The following is a 19,182-nucleotide window of genomic DNA, read 5'->3' as shown; positions in this document are numbered from 1 at the left end:
CAAGTCATGCAGCATCATTTCAGATGGAGTCCAGTTCCTTGCCTAGCTTGATGACATCACAATTGTACAGACATATGGTATGGATGTGGTCCTGCAGGCCTGCTTGTTTTACTGCGTCATTCAACATTAGCACCTTCTTGAGCTTAGCATATAGTGTACTACCAAGTTGGACATGTTCATCCACACCCCTAACAGTGTATGTATTGATGCGGCTCTCCAGACTGTGATCACAGGAGGTGTGGATAAGACCTACAAGTGCCTTGTCCAAGTCCTTGTCATACCCCTTGCTTCCTGGTGCTATCTTGCTGTACAGGATTTCCTTCATGTTGCATACTTGTTGCAGACAGTCGATGAAGGTAGGCTCCCAGGTGTGCCAGTTGCTATCACTAAGTTTCTTAATATGGGCAATTGAGCTCAAGACATCCTTGGGAATCTTTTCTGTCTCTCCTCATGGGGTTTGATTGCTAATGGTGACAAGGCCCATTGCCTGCACTATTGCTTCCTCCACCATCAGTGCCAGGTTTGCTAACTGTAAGATTCTAACTACCTGTGTGAGCCAACCCTCCTCTCGACCATTGCCTGCAGCTGTGGCCATTTGATCATCATCTCTCTCATTCCTTCCAGTCTGCCCTGCTCTTGTCGATGGCAGCATTATGCTAAGCATTGGACCCTTGATGTGCTGAATGTCAGGGTTCGAGCCCCACGTTGGGAGCCAGTTGAAGTTTTCATATGATTTATGATGGTGCTAAGTACAGATGCAAGTCAAGAATTTTCAGATTTTCACTACTTGCACATGCTTGGTGTGTGTGCACATGCACACTGCTGCACCCTCTATTCTGCAAGCCCTTTTACTCGGCCGTGAATACTACCTCTATGCTTTGTGCGGCTTTATCTACTTCAACTGCAACAGCAGAGAACAGCTTTGCCCGCACTTTTCCTTCTTAAATACCATCATACTCCTCTTCAACCTCGCCCCTCCCATCGATTCATAGACAAGCATACGTCCGACAATATGGCAGCTTCCGCTTTCCGTACAGCTCGCATCGAACTCCCCAAAACCGCTTTCTTCCTCTGCGACATGCAAGAGAGGTTCAAAGCCGCCATTGCCAACTTTGACCTCATTACATCTACTTCCGCTCGCATGCTCAAAGCTGCCAAAGTCCTCCATGTTCCCGTTTTCACTACTGAGCAGAATCCCAAAGGTAAGTCGCTCCCAGATCTTCTATCTCATCCGAGTGCCTCGCCGACTCTGATTCTGTTTGGACGCCTTCTTCTGCCACAGTTCTCGGTGCGACAGTCTCCCCACTCAGCGACCTCCTCAAAGAGCTTCCAGAGCTATCCTCCACCGCAGTCCACCCGAAGTCTAAATTCAGCATGGATCTGCCAGACATCACCGACAGATGGCTCAAGAGCGCAGGCGATATCAAACACGTCGTCATCTTTGGTATCGAGAGCCACGTTTGTGTGCTTCAGACTACGCTCGACCTCTTGGATAGGGGGATTCAGGTGCATGTCATCAAGGATGGTGTTTCGAGTTGCAATGTTGGCGAGATCGATGTTGCTCTTGAGGTGAGTACTACTGCACACTTGACCTTGCTCCTTGATGGCGCAGAGTTGAAACCGATACCTCTTTTGTTTTCTTGTGTCGCCATGCAGAGAATGCGCGACTCGGGCGCCAAGATCACCACCTCAGAGTCGGTACTCTTCCAGATGCTGGTCGATGCTTCGCATCCCAAGTTCAAGGCCATCTCTGGTCTCATTGTAAGTGCAATCTTGCCTGACTCTCTTGATCGTCTTTGCACCTGGCTTACTGTCCAAAATCCTTCTCCTTTACAATCCACAGAAAGAGGAGAAGCAGCAGATCAAGGATGCCGTCAACGCTCTCGCTCTTGCCAAGTACTGAGCCTTACTCTCGATCTTTGGCAATACAGACACTGTTCAATTCGACTTGTGTGTGTGCACATGATGAACAGAACCAAGTGTCCTTTCCCAGTGGACCGTGCCCATATTTCAATTGGTGGAGTGTTAGATCCTTTTTTGGGTATGAGCCTCGCGGAGTAATACTTTCTTGAAGAGGCACCAGCATCGCTAGTGCATGATATAGTAAATGGGAGCTCACAGGATCGGGGGATCGGGAGGGCATCGGGTGATGAGGAGGACAAGCAAGATGAGAGGCTGGTGGGAGCTAATGCAGCCTATGCATGAGGATTGACACCATGGTATGGAGGGGACATGTTGATATGACAATGCTTATGAAAGAAGATACATGGCACATGGGCATGACTCAACAAAGTGAGCAGTGTCAGGTGCAGAGAATATGTATATATGTTCTTAGCTTAGTCACTACCTCCTTACACAATTCAAGTCTTCTCAATTAGACACACCTGACTGTAAAAGAGCACCTGACTGTGGCCTCTAGAGCAGTGTACCTAATACAATTGGCTCCCAGCATGGGGCTCGAACCCATGACATTCAAATATGGCAGGAGACAATGACTGCCAAGCCAGCTCAGGTGAAGCAGCCAGGAGGACAAGAAAAGGTAAAATGCCACAACAAGCACAAATTGATGAAGAGGCCACCAATGGTAATGAGACAGAGTATTTTGACAATGAGGATGAAGGAGGATCAGAATCAGACAACGACGATGACCAATATGATTACTGCACCTTGGCCAAAATCTTGGAGACAGTTCCCAAGCTCACATCATGCAACTATTATAGTTGGAGCACACTCATCAAGGCCAACCTACGAGTAGTTCCCCATGCCACACAACATCTAAAGGGCACATATGACAAAGACCACCCGAAATGGAATAAAACCTTTGATAATGCCCTAGTGGGTGTCCTACAAAGCACCCTAGACACCAAAGGAGAGTATAATGTCCTTTACCTCCTACTCGACATCAGTAAGAATCATCTGACCTGCCATCAAGCTTGGAAGAAAATTGAAAGGAGTCTAACCAGCAAAGCAACTAGAACCTTGTGACGGATAGCATTACTCACTGAGCTCAATGAGGCAAAGATGTTTCACACTGATGCCCGTAAGCTGATCCAAGAGATCAGGGTTATGCAGACTGAAACTAGCCTCCTAGGTGCCCCATTTAGTAATGATGCACTATATGCCATGCTCCAGAGGTGTACGATTCAACACCCGGTCTACAAGGAGACAGTTGCCACAGTTCATCAGGTTAGCTTCGATGCTCTAGCAACAGCTTTGACTACATGCCAGTCTGCAATGGAAAGTGTACCTGGTCAGAAAGTGGACCCATGCCAAGCATGTGCTAGAATTGCTGGGGGCAACGAAGAGCAGGCTGATGACACTGAGTCGGACACAGGCAGCATGAAAACCACAACCAAACCAAAGGTGATTCATTGCTGGGTATGCAAGTGCTATGGGCACGGTGCCAGCAAATGCGATGCTTCCATTGTCATTCCCGAAAATTCTCCACTCACCAAGACCAACTAGGAGGTCTGGTGCTCTTTCACCCCGAGTTGGCAGCAGCTCCCAAAGTCAGAAGGAACCACATGTTGGATCTTGGATTCGGGAGCGAGCTACCACATGGTTAATGACCACAGCATGCTCATCCATCCAAGAAATTGCAGAAAGCGAGTGTATACTGCTGGAAGCGAAGTGCTGGAGGCAACTGCTGTGGGAGATACCAACATAGCAACAGAATATGGAGACGTTTATCTTCAAAATGTGTTGTATGTTAAAAGACTCAATATTAACCTGTTGTCAACCAACTCACTGATGGATGAGGGAGCACGTGTGACTTTAGACATGACAGGCAGACAAATACACTTGGCAAATGGTATGCTATTGAGAATAACAAAAGATCACGAGTGTGGACTATTAGAGTTCCAAGGTGACACATGGCGACAAAGTGTGATGACTACATCAACACCACTGTTTGAAGGAGTTGATGAAGAGTTCGAGCTGGCCAACCGGAGACCAAAGATCTCCACAAGACAGCTCTGGCATGAACATCTGGGACACCCAGGTCGAGACAAGTCCAGAGTGATTGCTGATAAATTGAAAGGCAAACCTGTAGCAGCATTGGACCCAGATACAGCTCTGACATGTGAGCAGTGTATGTGGTCCAAAAGTACAGCCACCCGGATGGGGCAAGGTAGCAGTGAAACAGCCATGGGGCCCCTAGATCTTATTCACATCGATCTGATTATAGACTCATCCCATGTGACAGAATACACATGCACATTAGTGCTGGTTGACAATCATAGCAAGTATGTACATGCACAACCACTCTTATGAAAGAGCCATGCATTCATGCAACTCAAAAGAATAGTTTCATTCCTAGAGACACAGATGGGCAGAAAGCTAAAAGCAATCTGATCTGATCAAGGAACTGAATGGAAGAGTAACGAAGTGTTAGAATGGTTATTAGAAAAGGGCATAGAGTGGCAGACTACCATCAGTTACAACAGCAGGCAAAACGGATGAGTAGAACAGATGAACAGGAGCCTGGGTGAAAAGATGCGAACACTGCTGATGCAAAGGAGTTTACCAAAGAGATTTTGGCCACATGCCATATGAGTGGCAGCATTCAAGATCAATCTTACTCCCAACGTTGATGGAGAGTTTCCATACCAGCTCATGTTCAATAGATCACTGGAATGATTCATCTGCCTCATGCATGTATTCGGATGTCTAGCTTGGGTAAACATTCCAAAAGCCAAACGAAACAACAAGAAGCTGGACCAGCGAGCGGTTGCAGCCATATTCATAGGGTACAGCTTGGAAAGAAAGGGATGGCTATTCTATAGCCCCAACTACACTCCAAACATTTTCTGGAGCAACTCAGCAAGATTCATGGAGACACAGTGTTGGTCAGACTGATCAGAATGGCGACCAATAAGTATTCAACCTCCACCAGTCCCAACTATTGAAGAGGAACTTGATGATCTGGGATACACAGAAGAGAACCTATTTGATGAGAGAGAGCAAGAGCCTTTGGAAGAGTACATAGACATGGAATTAGCTCTCGAGGAGGAAGGGAGAACAACAGAGGAGAGGGAAGAGTATGCACTGGTGCCACCAGAGGATAGAGGCCCATGGCCGAACTGGAAGCTGGCTAGAAACATGTGCAACCCGGAAACCTGGGTAAAGAAGAGTTACTTTGGGCTAACAGTAGCCAAGGCCAAGGAGGGAAAGGACAGCCTGAACCCAACTGTTTGCAAGGTGCTGGCTGGAAAGGATAGGAGGTTCTGGGAAGAGGCAATGTGCAAGGAATTGGATGGACTTGAAGCGATGGGAACATGGGAAATGACTGATCTACCACAAGGTATGAATGCAGTTGACACACGATGGGTGCTCAAGATCAAGACTGACGCAGACCTGGTCCCCACAAAATACAAGGCAAGATTGGTAGCATGGGGGTTTACCCAGAGAGAGGGCTGTCATGGGCCTGGATGCTCAAGAAGCAGGAGGGTCACTGGTTCATATGGAAGGAGCACACGAAGACCTAGTCGATACCAGTAGAGAGCATGGTCGTAGTGTAGTCTCCATGGAGACCATGGACTCCTATGGATTCACATGCAAAGGAGAACCGAGCCACATACAAGGAGGACCAAGCTCAAGGAGCAGGCACAGCCACGAGGAGGACCAAGCTCAAGGAGCATGCAGATGGTTACCACTCAGGGGCTCGAGAGACAGGAAGTCGACACAGGTCAAGAGGAGGAGGAGCAGTGTCGAAGGAGTCGACACAGGTCATGAGGAAGAGGAGCAGTGTCGAAGGAGTCGACACAGGTCATGAGGAGGAGGAGCAGTGTCGAAGGAGTCGACACAGGTCATGAGGAGGAGGAGCAGTGTCGAAGGAGTCGACACCACTCAAGAGGAACAGGGGTGCCAAGCAGGAGAGGCCCCTGAGCAGTACTCGATGAAGAAAGTACTCTCTGGAGAGAGAGAGCAGGAGCAGCATCGCTGGCGATGCTGTGAAGAGGTATATAACCATGCTTTCTCATCATCATAGGTCGAGTGGATCCCCATCCACTCTACTCACCATAACTAGTTATCACTTCAGCATAAGTATACATTAGTTTCAGTCAGCATAGCAGCAATCTATCAAGGTTGCTCCTCATCGTAGTGTGTGTGTTGTATCACCACTACCTGACGTCCGAAGGCGCCCATAGCAGGTTAGCGGTCCGGATATAGATAGAACCGAAGGCAGTAGTCCACTGCGGTCCGGGGATCACTTCAAGCATCAAGTCAACACACTGGACACTCATGTTGACGCCACCAACCTTATCACCAACACCATCAACCTCATTATCATCGACATCACCAATCCCATCACCAACACCATCAACCTCATCATCATCAACACTCACACCAGACCTTGGTGTCATCATAACATTAATATCGATCGTGCCGAGCTACCCCTGAACGGAGTGTCCACAGAGGTCAGCCGAAACCTACGATAGTATATACCACGAACGCCACCCGCTGTCACTGCACAACTTGATAGTCACCGATACCGAGACAATAGCTGTCGCACAGTTTGATAGTCACCGAGTATCTCGACAGACTGACCTGGGTTTCAGGCGCAAGACCCCTGACAAGGGCCTAGACTACACAGAGATATTCACACCAGTGGCACCCATCCAGGTGATAAGGGGAGTGCTGGCCATTGCAGCCATACAGGACTGGGAGGTTGACTCCATCGACATTAAACAGGCTTACCTTAATTCAAATCTGCATCATGATGTCTACCTAAAGCCACCAGTAGGAACCAGGGTACCTCCAGGAAAGGTATTGAAACTCATAAAGGGGCTTTACAGTCTGAAGCAATCAGGTCAGGAATGGAACATCGAACTGGACACCCACCTCTGAAATATTGGCTTCCACTGCATGCCAAGTGCCCCATGCCTTTACTCAAGGGGAGCGGGCAACCAACTCATGGTCATCATGGCATATGTGGATGATATGCTGATCGCATCACCTAGCAGAAGGGAGGTCGACTGCACTAAAGCTGAGATCATGGACAAGTGGGGAACAGAAGATAATGGACCCATAAGAGAATTCCTAGGAATCAAAATCACCTGAGAGAGAAGACAAGGCAAGATCACACTCGACCTGACTGCATACATCAAAGGCATGGTAAATAAGTGGCTAGAAAGAACAAGTGAATGAACCTGGATCCCAATGCAGAGTGTAGCAGGAACCGCTGGAGGAAATAAATGCAACCCAGACCAGTCCAAACAATATCAAGAGCTAGTGGGGCAACTTTTGTGGGTATCCAACACAGTGAGACCAGACATCTCATTTGCAGTAGGAGTCTTAGCATGATACATGTCAGGACCAATCGACAATGCTTGGAGTGCTGCAATGCATTTGTTGAAGTACCTGAATCAGATGAGCAATTACTGTCTGAATTTAGGAGGAATGCACAGGAGTCATGCAGACCAACTGGTGGTTATGTATACTGATGTGAATTGGGCTTCTGACCCCACGAATGGACATAGGAGTACATCTGGAGCAATCACATATGTGTATGGATGCCCAGTTAGTTGGAAATCACATGTACAAAAATGCATGGCACTATCGGCAGTAGAAGTGGAACTGGTCACAGCCTCCAAAGCAGCAAGAGAAGCACTCTTCTTCTCATACCTACTTAGGGATCTAGGAATATTTGGAGTCAAGCTGACACTACGCACTGATAGCCAAGGGTGTATACAAGTCAGTAAGGACCTGGCCAAACACTGGAAACTCAAACACATCAATACCAGATACTATTTCATTAGAGATCATGTACAAGATGGTGACATATCAATTGAGTTCATCGGAACAGCCAACAATGTGGCCGACATACTCACAAAGCCACTCAAGGGACTCAACACAACAAGGATATCAAGAATGATAGGGTTGGATATGCTGTTGAGGGGGGGAGTTGAAGAGGCACCAGCATCGCTAGTGCATGATATAGTAAATGGGAGCTCACAGGATTGGGGAATCGGGAGGGCATCAGGCAATGAGGAGGACAAGCAAGATGAGAGGCTGGTGGGAGCTAACACAGCCTATGCATGAGGATTGACACCATGGTATGGAGGGGACATGTTGATATGACAACGCTTATGAAAGAAGATACGTGGCACATGGGCATGACTCGACAAAGTGAGCAGTGTCAGGTGCAGAGAATATGTATATATGTTCTTAGCTTAGTCGCTACCTCCTTACACAATTCAAGTCTTCTCAATTAGACACACCTGACTGTAAAAGAGCACCTGACTGTGGCCTCTAGAGCGGTGTACCTAATACAATTCACTTTCTTGCTCCCTCCTCCTCTCCTCTCTCTCTCTCTCTCCTCTCTCTCTCTTCTCACCTTTCATCATCATCATCATCCACCACCACATATACCCTCGGAGATGGTCGCATCAGCCTCACTATGAGCGTCGAGTCAAACTCAATCACTCTCTTTGTCCTCGACATCTCCTCCCGCATGGGAGAAACTCGTCAAGTCGAGGACCGCATCGTAACCGAAAATCAGACCATCGAAACACGTACTCGATCCACAACACACTTGCAATGGGTATGCGGATTCGTCTCGACCCGTATCGCAGAGATCATATTGCGTGGTCTCAAGACGACGCGTGTAGGGATCATCACTTATGGCTCGCCACGCACCAATAACTCGATTCCCGATACAGACGACTACAAGGGTATTGACGAGATCTTTTGGCCAGCCTTGCCGACGTTGGATACCTTGGATCTGGTGCAGAGCTTGAGGGCCGTTCATCCGGATCAGATCGCGCCGCCAGCTGATCCGCTTGCTGCGTTGGTGGATGCGATACAGCTCTCCTCTGAACCGCGCAAGGGAGGAATTAAGCCCTCTCAGAAGAATACCTGGAAGCGAACCGTCTACCTTGTCACCCATGGTCACGCTGCTTTTGCTCATGATGGCGAGGCGGCGATTCGGAATAAGCTCATTGACGATAATATCAGCTTAAGGCTGCTTGGTGTTGATTTTGACCATCTGGAATCAGGTGCAAAACTACAAGGCAAGGTCAAGGTCAAGCAGAAGAACGAGCTATTCTGGCAATACCTTCTATCCCAAATCCCCACAGCAGGATTCGCAACCGCTGCATCAGCAATCGAGCAATCAGCAATGCCCAACCTTCAAGTTACGAAACCAGCACCCCAAAAGACAGTGCTCAGCTTCGGCGATCCCAACGATCTCTCCTCCAACAGCGCTTTCCAAATCCCCATCGGTCTATACAAGATGACCGATGTAGCGCGGCCCATGGCCCAAAGCAAGATCTCCAAACTAGCCCAACAAAGTTCCGATGCAGCTAGAGAGCGAGAACGCCAAGAATCACGACGCAACCATCTCAATCCAACCTCAACCCCAACTATGCTCAAAAGGGAAGAGGAAGAACGCGAATCTTGCCTCGTCTACCGCGCAGATCTCAAAAGAGAATACTTCCTCCTTGACCAACTCGTATCGGCCGCAAACGCTCATAAAGAACCTCAACCACTCCCACCCAATTCAGACGAAAACTTCACCCGTGCTTGGAAGCTAGGTGCCAGCCTCATCCCTGTCCCCGAAGAATCCTTCGGTTCGCTTGACACGCATAAGAGCATGCAGATCTTGCATTTCTTCAACGCCTCTGCCTATCGGAGGGAGTACAATATGGATCAGATCTGGTACGTGTTTGCTGACCATGCGCAGGTGAAAGCTCAACTTCAGTTAAGTACTCTCGTCCGAGCCATGGCTGAGATGGATGTTCTGGCGGTGGTTAGGTTGGTGCGCAAAGACGGAGCAGAACCAGAACTAGGCGTGATTAAACCCAAGGTGGAAAAGCATAATGAGTATTTCTTTTACTCCAAAGCTCCCTTTAGAGAAGATCTGCGCCGCTTCCCATTCCCTCCTCTCGATCGAGTCATTACTACAGATGGCACAGAGATTCGAATTGCCCCCACAATCCCAGACGAACAAGACCAAGAGGCGATGGATGCATTCATTGACAGTCTCGAATTGCCAGGAGAGTGGTATGATGTGTTGCAATCCTACAACCCCGCCATTCACGGATTGAAAACTGCCGTCAGGCACAGGTTTATCCATCCAGATGCAAAACATTTACCCGCACCGCATCCAGAGTTGGTCAAGTACTTGGAGGCCCCCTATGAGGTTAGCAAGGCGGCAAGCGATGCAGCGCGCAAGTGTAGGCAGAGGTTTAGCATCGCATATCTTCCACCGAGGGGAAATGCAGATCGGAAGAAGAGAACACTCAATGCTATGGCCGATGATGCCCATGAGCAGCGCACAACCGCCGAGGAGGGGGAATCGAGCAAAGTGGCACGCTTCCAACCTCTCAGTACCCGTGAGAACAGAAAGATTCTTCTAAACGATGATGATTCTGCTACTGAGGACGAAGGTGATTCTGGCCCCACACCAGAAACTAGCACGAAGACGGAGCAAACTTGGCAAACGTCTTCCACGCCAGCCTCGAAAACGTTGCGGTTGGCAGACCCGGTAGAACATTTCAACTCTCTGGTCGAGAAGGACGACGTCACTCGGGCTATGCTCTTGCTTCAGTCGACTATCAACCATTCCCTGGCGCAGAAGCACTACGAGAAGGTAGCAGACTGTATCAAGGCAGGTAAAAAAGTAGCACAGCAATACGAAGAAGCTATCAATTGGAACAGCTTCCTTCGTGTCCTCAAGAAAACTCTCCTAGCACAACATAGACAGTTCTGGCAAGACACAGTCAAGGGTAACTTGCACTATGGTTTGGTCACACAGTTCCAGGATGAGGCGCGACAGTCAGATGTCACTCTCCATGATGCGAACGAGTTTGTACATTCTGACCATGTTTGATCCAACACGTAGATGTTAAGCGTTGCCTCATTTCGAGAGGGATTCTGCTTCATCATATGTCAAAGTGAGTATCACTCAGATTGTACTGTGTCGGTGCTAAATCTTTGTTTCTTGGCGGAGGTTTTGGGTAAAGTAGAGAAGCCCATTGTCAACAAATTATTTTTTTGCACGGGAAAGCTATTCTTGCCTCGACCTGTGCCTTGATCTCTTTCCGAGTTATCAGGAGACAAGCCGATTTGCATTAACTGGATAAACTTAACCCAATGTTCCTTTGGAAAGATTCCACCGCTCGCCTGAGGATGACCATTAAACAGATTGCCACCCAGTGCCTGCATCAGCTGGCTCTTCCAGTGCTCATCTCGATCGGCATAGCTATTAAGGAGTTGAATAATATCCACCTCTTCACCACGCTTTTTAGCGACTTGTGCAATACGACAGCTGAAATTCACCAACCCTTGGTTATACGCATCATTAGCACACATGACAACCTGCAAATTCCTGCTCTTAAGTGCACCTGACCAGCGTATTGCGATAGAAGGATGGACTTGGTAGGCTGAAGTGATGCTGAGTAAGGCTACTCGGCCATCTTTGGCGAATTTGGGAGGCGTGTGGGTACAGCGTTCCGTCTCGATCCTTACTGCATCTCGTGCTTCATATAAGCGCGCTGCCTGCCTGTTCGTTGCAGGATCGAGGATGGTAAGAGGCGAGGTGGAGGAAAGGAGAGCAGACCAAGCAGTGATAACGTCAAAGGCCGGCGTTCGGCGGGGTGCGTTGAGCAGGGCGATTGCGGAACCCAGACGTTTTTTGGTCCATTTTTTAACTTCTGGCGTGAGATCGGGAAAAGGTGGATCCCATGAAACGTTTACGCTGAGATCTCCCATTGTTCCTAGTACTGCTACGTAGTCTATCAATGTTTCTGCCGACAATGAAGCCGAGGCATGGGATGACCATAGAGGTCGGCATAAAACCCATGTTAGAAGAGAGGCTGTAGCGACGGGTTTATGATGACATGCGTTGAGCACAAGACATCCTTCCGGCCCTGAACTTGCTTCTGCTAGCCAGTGATGATCGACTACCATTGTCCGAATTGCATCTTCTCGATCGGATTTCCAACCGTGCTCTGCACCAGGGACGAGAGCCGGGCCGTTGCGGGAGCCTTGGTCGAGAACAATGATCCATTTTGGGTTGTATGCTGTCATTGCTTCGCGTTGGGCATCGGCGGAAGGGTTGCTACCTTTGGTCATAAGATGGATATCGATTCGGTCGGGGGAGACGCCGAGAGCGTGGACGAGGGTGCGGTACATGATGACGCCTGAACAGAGTCCGTCGGCGTCTTTGTCGGGGACAAGGAGGATTCGGTCGCTGGCTGGAGACGCAGCGAGGGTATGCAGGAATGAGGTTGCTTCTTCCATGCGGGCCGCTGGAGCTGGCCATTCCGGATGTGTGGATGATAGACGCGCAACTTGAATAGGTCCTGATGAGCAAGTTGAGGTGGGAGGCGAGGGTGGACGCTTGGACTTGGCCGTGGAGGGACCAGCTTTGGTGCGCTTGCTTTGGCAAGTAGCGGGGGTGGTGAAGGATGAAGACGCGGCTCGTTTCGACATGGTGCTAGGATCCGGCCACCTCGCCGGGAAAGCTGCGGACAGATGAAGGTGGAAGGGTCTAGGTGTCAGTCGATGTAAAGAGCAGAGTGCTCGACCTACTGACATGTCTTGCAGGAGCCTTGGTGAGCAAGACTTGGCGTTCTTGAGCAACAAGACGCTTGTGCCAAGGCAATTGACAGAAAGGAATGTCGCTATCCCAAGCGTTTGGTAGTATGATGGCAGGAGGAGCTAGCCATGACCTTGCGTGGTTCTAAGACATGATCAGTCAGAGTCTTACTATGCACAAAAGATCGGGAGTCGGGCATTGCAATCCGATGTTAGACCGCCTCTTCTGTCCAGTTTTAGTAGAAATTAGGTAATGCTGACTTACCCTGCGCGCGTTTCGGCTCGCATTTTCGGGTGTCGAGTCGTGGGCTGAGCCGGTCAAAGAAGGGGAATCGTTGTTGAAAGCTGCGATTGGTGTGTGTGTCCGGCTAACTGATCGACATGTACACCATCATCATCTACGACGATCAACATCATCCATCCTACACCATCCTACGCCATCCCAGTACATCACAATGATCGCAACCGCCATCCTTCCTCGCGTTGCGCTGCGCAGCGCCAACACCAGCATCCGAACTGCTTTGCCTCTTCGTCGAGGCTTTGCTACTTCTCGTGTCGATCTTGCCAACACTCTCGTCTTCCTGGAGCACAAGAAGGGCATCTTCAACCCCGCCACCCTTTCTGCACTCACTGCTGCTCAGAAGCTCGGTGGTGATATCGATGCGCTCGTCGTAGGCGGCGAGTCAGAGGCTAGCGAGGTTGCTGAGAAGGCTGCCAAGTGAGCTCCACATGTCTACCCCCGCGTTTTGTCATCTCTCCTACGAAACATCTGTCACTGACCCTGATTGCCCCTTTCTGCTCTTTCGTTTGGCTACGTTGTACTTCCACAGGTTTCCCGGCCTCAAGAAGGTCCTCTACGCCAAGCACGCCGACTTTGCCAACAACCTCTCCGAGCCTCTTGCACCCCTCATCAAGAAGATCGTCGAATCCAACGGCTACTCCCACGTTTGCACAGGACACACCGCCGTCGGTCGTGACATCTTCCCCCGTGCTGCTGCTCTCCTCGACTCGTCCCAGGTGTCGGACATCATCGGTCTCGAGGGTGAGGACACCTTCGTCCGACCCATCTACGCCGGTAACGCTATCGCGACACTCAAGTCCTCTGACAAAGTCAAGATCTTTACTGTCCGAGGAACCGCTTTCGACGCTGCTGCGCAGCAAGGTGGATCTGCCACCACCGCGGAAGTCAAACCTGATGCTGTCGAGTCCCTAACAAACTTGATCGAGGAGAAAGTTTCCGAGTCGTCTCGACCCGACCTTGCCACTGCTCCTCGTGTCGTTTCCGGCGGTCGTGCGCTCAAGTCGGCTGACAACTTTGTCAAGTACATCGAGCCTCTTGCTGACCGGCTCAACGCTGCTGTTGGTGCTTCGCGTGCTGCCGTCGATGCTGGGTACGCTGATAATGCTCTTCAGGTCGGTCAGACTGGTAAAATCATTGCTCCTGAGCTTTACATCGCTGTTGGTATCTCGGGTGCCATTCAGCACTTGGCTGGTATGAAGGACAGCAAGACTATTGTGGCCATCAACAAGGATGCTGATGCGCCGATCTTCCAGGTTGCTGACCTTGGTTTGGTTGCTGATCTGTACGAGGCTGTTCCCGAGATGCTCGAGAAGATCAAGTAAATTAAGGAGCGCTTTTCATGGCTTTACGTAATACAAGTTCTTGTTTCTGCATCCAATACTGAGATCCTAGGCTGTTGTGCACTTCCATGGGTGTCAATCGTGCCGACACATTGGTCAGTTGAGCTATCTACACCTTCTCTCTCGCAGACTGACTGACTCGGAACATGAGTTGCTACCAGCCGCGCGATACGACTGACACGCGATACGACTGATGCGCGATACGACTGACACGCGATACGACTGATGCGCGATACGACGAACGCGCTTAACGCGCTTCCAAAAGTGAGGAAATGCACAGACCAGTTTCGTTTGCAAAAAGAACAACACTTTTGGTTCGACTCATTCTCACCTCCTTCCCTCTTCCACAGTACCATGAGATAGCATCGCCAAACGTCACTAGCAGCATGCCCATCCCCTTAGTCGATGGCTCTGTCGTCGGCGACGGAAGCCAACTCGGCATCTTCCCCGCCTTGGCCGATCAATCTCTTGACAAGCCGTCCAATCTGCTTCGCTCCTCCACCAACCCTCGCATGGATCTCGTCCTTCTCATCGTCAAAGATGCCGCCGCTTCATCTGGCACAGCTGCTGCTGCTCCACCGGGCATGTCGGTCGCGCAGTTTGCTCTGGTGCAACGCATGCTCGCAGCTCGTCAACGTGGTGCAGCAGCAGCGAGTGGTGGAGGGGCACCAGAACCCAAACGTGGACCTCAGATTCATCTCGTGCTCTGGCGTATGGGGGATGATAGCAGTATCGTTTGGTCAGTGCCGCTCAGCTTTGACAAAGTCATGGATCCGCCGCCTGGTGCACAACGTGCTTCACAGCAAGAACACGAAGATGTCCACCTCCACGATCTTACCTGGAGCCCGAAAGGAGATCGTGTTGCCCTGCTGGCCAGCGTGAGGAGGTCCCCCGTCGCCTCTTCTTCAACAACGACGCCTCGTACCAGCACACTGTTGAGGACGTATTCGGTTCAAGATGGCCGTTTGCTCTCCACCGTCGATGTGCAATCTCACCACGCAGGTGATTTTGGCAGAAATCAGTTCACGGACATGATGACACTTCAATGGCTTGACATCGACTTTGCCATCTCCAACGACGCCGTTGACGGTAGCAGCGAATCTCTCCTGGCAAAGCTGCCGCCCCTTCCAGCGCTACCCGCAGCAGACACCTTTGCATCAGCGGGTAATACAGGCAGCCTCATGCCCCATCAGCTTAGAATGATGCAGATGAGCGGTCAGAAACCACCGCCTAGCTTTCAGTATCCATCGCATCTTGCCTTGCAAGGCAGAGGCGCATTGGCAAAGCTTCCGTATCTAGCAAAGTCGAACTCAGACCTCGGGCTGCTCGAGGGCGGCGATGCATGTTTTACCCTGGATGATGACAGCGCCCTTCCGCTGTTGCCGGAGACAGTTGTGCTTGTCGCTAATGCGAACAGTGCGCGGGCAACCCTTGTTCTTGATGGTCAGACCAGTATTGGCTCCCTGCAATTTCAGCAGCATTCAAAACAGGGCTCGAAAGCCGCAGTGAACTCATCATCTATCCTCTCGCTCTCTCACGACATGACTCAGCTCACTTCGATCTCAGCAGGTGCCGACACGAACATCCTCTGCAGCCAGTTGTCACTCCCCTTACCCCTCGCAACCCGCTACGGACCGTCTAGTATCCGACATCGAATCTCTGCGGTCAGTCGAGCAAGTCATCTCCTCCGCTTCTATCTCGGCTACGCCCTCGACTCAGCCTCTGCCCTCCAGCAAGTGTACCAAAAAGAGGTTGTCCAAAAAGTTACCAAGGAATGGACCAAAAACATCGACGACCTCAGCTCTAAGTTTGGAGGAGACATGAAATATGAGCTGATCAACGTCCTTCTCACCGGCCGTGCTGGTCCAGCTGCTGAACAGTTTCTGCTGGCCAACTTGACAGAAGGTGTTCTGGCTAGGTTGGAACAGCAATCCCATACTGCTATGTATGCGATCAAGAAGCTGATTTCGGAGAGCTTGAGACCTGCGCTGGAGAGATGTATTGTTTGTTTGACCGGTCTGCTAGGACAGGTAAGCTTCTTTGGTGCTGATGATGGAGGTCTAAGGGAAGGTGTCAAGTTGCTGCAAGTTGCCTTGGATTCCACCTTGAGTTTGGCGAAAGATGTAGATTTGGAAGCGCTCATCTCGCAAGAGTTCTATCGATGGTTTAGGACAGAGAGAGAGAGGCAGGAGAGAATTAAGCAGGATCAGGACGAACCAAGGTTGCCGGTGACGTATGATGTGCACTTTGTGGCGAGCTACATCGACAGAGGATTTGAAAATGAGCAGCTTCGAGCAAGGATGGCCGACACTCTTTCGAGCGAGACGCTGCAAAGTTTGCTTGGGAAGTCGAGTGAGACCAGGTCGCTCAGCAAGGCGTTAGAAGAAGCGAGGACATTTCTGGCAGCGACCTCTTCTGGTCAGGCTAAAGGAAATGTGCAAAAGGTGCAAGGTGAAAAGAAGGCGGCGCTGGCGATCGTTCCAGTCATCAACAAGGCAGTCGAAGTACTGGGCGAACAACTCGTGCATCTACTTGATGGAGATTTGGGCCGAGCAGAGGCTGAGAAAACAACCATCTCCATCACACCAGCAATCCGAGGATGGAGCCTAACAAAGGAACCGACTCCTGCGCTTTCTCTCTCCTCATCCATACACACCCAAGGCAGCACTTGCCGCATCAGAACAGCATCCTACCTGACCAACGAAACTCTCATCACCGCCTACCCGCTCCAATCCATCCCGGATGATCCAGCATCCACCACGTCCATCCTCGCTTTACGCTTTCACGCCCTTGTCTTGGAAACTGCACATTTCACCATCTCGACCGACGACAACTTTTCCATCCTCGACCTCGGCTTCTACGGCGACGCAGAGCTTCTTATCCTGGCAACCCTCCTTTCTACGTCTACAAGCGTACTTCTCGCATTCAATCTCGCCGATCTACCTTTCAGCCACGAACAGGAACAAAAACTGTTGCAACTGCCGCCTTCGCGCGCAACAGAATTCGACAAAGACTTCAAAGCAGGCAAACTTGCCGTCAACACCAACAAACAGACCGTAGCAGTGTCGCATGAAAAAGATGCCAAGCGGATCGTGTATCTAGATATCTCCTTTGTTGAGGTAGGGGGGATGCCGATGCAGGAGCAAGATTGAATGCAGTTTGCCTAGCTCCCCTTATAGTGTACAGTCCCTGTCCAAAGTTTGGGAACAGGGTCCAATAGACAATAAATCAACCATCCGATAGCATACCTTCCATCTGCTTGGAGGAGTGATCTCTCATAAGTGACAAACTGAGCAAAACACACAGTGAGCAAGCTTGGAAGAAGGGCTTTCAATTGCAGTGAGTCTCGGAGCTGACTAATACTTGAGCAGACCTCCATGCTTAGTAAGCACTTGCTCCATGTGATGCTCCATCAACTCGATCACAGGGTTGATATGTTTGAGTGTGATCTGGGTGTTCCACACTTCCTCTGCAGCTCTGGCAAGCTCATCCCAGGTTTTTGGAACTGGCAAATGCTTACCAAGCAAGTTTTTGAACACATACCATATGTTCTCAATAGGGTTAAGGTCCAGCGAAGCTGGCAGGTGTTCCTGTGTCTTAATGTGGTATTTGGCCTGCCTTTGCTTGCAGATAGCAGCCTGATGACAGCTGCTGCCATCTTTGACAACTGACAGGCTGTCAGGGTATGCACTAACAGCAGTTATGGCATCCCAGAGCAGCCTGTTGATGATCCAATCATGATATCTGACAGCTGTGAGGTTCTCAGCAGGATCCCATTGATTAGCCAACCCCAGCTGCTTCTTTCTTGGAGCCAATGGGAGCACAATCAATGGGGTTTTAAGGTTGTATGCAATGCTGGCCCATACCTGGATGCTGAAACAGCCAGAACAGAATGTCAGAACCATGTTGTTGATGTCTTCTCAAGTGATTTTCCAGCAACTAACCCATGTGCATCTGGGCCAGTAGCCAACCTCGACAGCTGCCTCATCTGTGAACAGCACACCCCTCCAATCAGTGGTGCTGTTAGCCTTGGCCCATTTGAGACATTTTTGCTGGTTTTTGGCTGTCAGAAACAGCTTTTGGAGTGCAATCCAGCAGTTAATACTGGCCTGGTATGCTGCTTTCCAGAGCTGCATAACTGGAATGCTGCCAAGCAATGCTGACAGCTGTTGCCATGATAGAAATGGGTTTTTGAGTACCTCACACTGAAGGTATCAGTCTGAGGTAGCTGTCCAAGAGTGCAGACAGCCAGATTGTGCTTTTGTTTTGAAGGTACCACACTCCTTAAAGTTATGGATGGTCTTGTGAACTGCTGTTTTGGAAATGCCACTTAGCTCTGTGATTTGTCAAATTGGCAGCCCAGTATCATGCATTGCAATGATTGAAGCATGCTTGCTTGGAGAGAGCTCATTGCCATGGACCATATCAGTGTTTGAAGTGTTCTTGATTAGTATGATGGTGGTGCTATTGCTCAATGATGACAATGATGAGAATGCAGGGTAACCAGCTAAATCAGGAAATTACCTGATTGTCCCCAAACTTATGCACAGGGACTGTACAGTATTGTCCCCGTTGATTGTGATGTGTGGGCAACGTGTGGGCGATGTGAGATGCTTCATCCCATCTCGTGCGCTTGATGATCACCTGTGCTCAGCTGAGTTGGAGGCGACACCGTGTCATGGGCCTGGATGCTCAAGAAGCAGGAGGGTCATGGGTTCATATGGAAGGAGCACAGGTATCGAAGATCTAGTCGAGATCAGTAGAGAGCATGGTCGTAGTGCAGTTTCCATGGAGACCATGGACTCCTATGGACTCACATGCAAAGGAGGGCCAAGCACAGCCACGAGGAGGACCAAGCTCAAGGAGCAGGCACAGCCACGAAGAGGACCAAGCTCAAGGAGCATGCAGATGGTTACCACTCAGGGGCTCGAGAGACAAGAGCCAAAGGAACTGTCACTGATCAAAGGAGGAGGAGCAGTGTCGAAGGAGTTGACATCA

The 19,182-nt window shown here is 50.0% G+C and overlaps 6 protein-coding genes across 6 annotated transcripts; 5 read left to right on the top strand and 1 right to left on the bottom strand.

Annotated features, from left to right (window-relative positions):
• Positions 1 to 1,012: 1,012 nt before the first annotated feature.
• UHO2_05660 (uncharacterized protein) lies at positions 1,013 to 1,903 on the top strand (the record flags this gene model as incomplete). The annotated part of the gene is made up of 4 exons (XM_041554831.1): positions 1,013 to 1,202; positions 1,283 to 1,569; positions 1,657 to 1,761; positions 1,844 to 1,903. The coding sequence occupies 4 exons, from the start codon at positions 1,013 to 1,015 to the stop codon at positions 1,901 to 1,903; spliced, it is 642 nt and encodes a 213-aa protein (XP_041410765.1).
• A 575-nt stretch (positions 1,904 to 2,478) lies between these two features.
• On the top strand, positions 2,479 to 5,499 carry UHO2_05659 (uncharacterized protein; the record flags this gene model as incomplete). The annotated part of the gene is made up of 4 exons (XM_041554830.1): positions 2,479 to 2,905; positions 2,993 to 3,378; positions 3,466 to 4,244; positions 4,878 to 5,499. The coding sequence occupies 4 exons, from the start codon at positions 2,479 to 2,481 to the stop codon at positions 5,497 to 5,499; spliced, it is 2,214 nt and encodes a 737-aa protein (XP_041410764.1).
• Positions 5,500 to 8,401: 2,902 nt separating this feature from the next.
• UHO2_05658 (uncharacterized protein) lies at positions 8,402 to 10,834 on the top strand (the record flags this gene model as incomplete). Its single annotated transcript, XM_041554829.1, has 1 exon — positions 8,402 to 10,834. The coding sequence occupies one exon, from the start codon at positions 8,402 to 8,404 to the stop codon at positions 10,832 to 10,834; it is 2,433 nt and encodes an 810-aa protein (XP_041410763.1).
• Positions 10,835 to 10,905: 71 nt separating this feature from the next.
• On the bottom strand, positions 10,906 to 12,438 carry UHO2_05657 (uncharacterized protein; the record flags this gene model as incomplete). Its single annotated transcript, XM_041554828.1, has 1 exon — positions 10,906 to 12,438. One exon carries the CDS (start codon positions 12,436 to 12,438, stop codon positions 10,906 to 10,908), a length of 1,533 nt encoding a protein of 510 aa, XP_041410762.1.
• Positions 12,439 to 12,998: 560 nt separating this feature from the next.
• On the top strand, positions 12,999 to 14,166 carry UHO2_05656 (putative electron transfer flavoprotein alpha chain precursor; the record flags this gene model as incomplete). The annotated part of the gene is made up of 2 exons (XM_041554827.1): positions 12,999 to 13,261; positions 13,374 to 14,166. The coding sequence occupies 2 exons, from the start codon at positions 12,999 to 13,001 to the stop codon at positions 14,164 to 14,166; spliced, it is 1,056 nt and encodes a 351-aa protein (XP_041410761.1).
• A 404-nt stretch (positions 14,167 to 14,570) lies between these two features.
• UHO2_05655 (uncharacterized protein) lies at positions 14,571 to 17,336 on the top strand (the record flags this gene model as incomplete). The annotated part of the gene is made up of 1 exon (XM_041554826.1): positions 14,571 to 17,336. One exon carries the CDS (start codon positions 14,571 to 14,573, stop codon positions 17,334 to 17,336), a length of 2,766 nt encoding a protein of 921 aa, XP_041410760.1.
• Between the last annotated feature and the right edge of the window lie 1,846 nt (positions 17,337 to 19,182).

The sequence above is a fragment of the Ustilago hordei genome (genome assembly GCF_900519145.1).
Source record: "Ustilago hordei strain Uho2 genome assembly, contig: UHO2_contig_14, whole genome shotgun sequence".
Classification (NCBI taxonomy): domain Eukaryota; kingdom Fungi; phylum Basidiomycota; class Ustilaginomycetes; order Ustilaginales; family Ustilaginaceae; genus Ustilago; species Ustilago hordei.
This window is presented reverse-complemented; position numbering and strand designations above follow the sequence as displayed.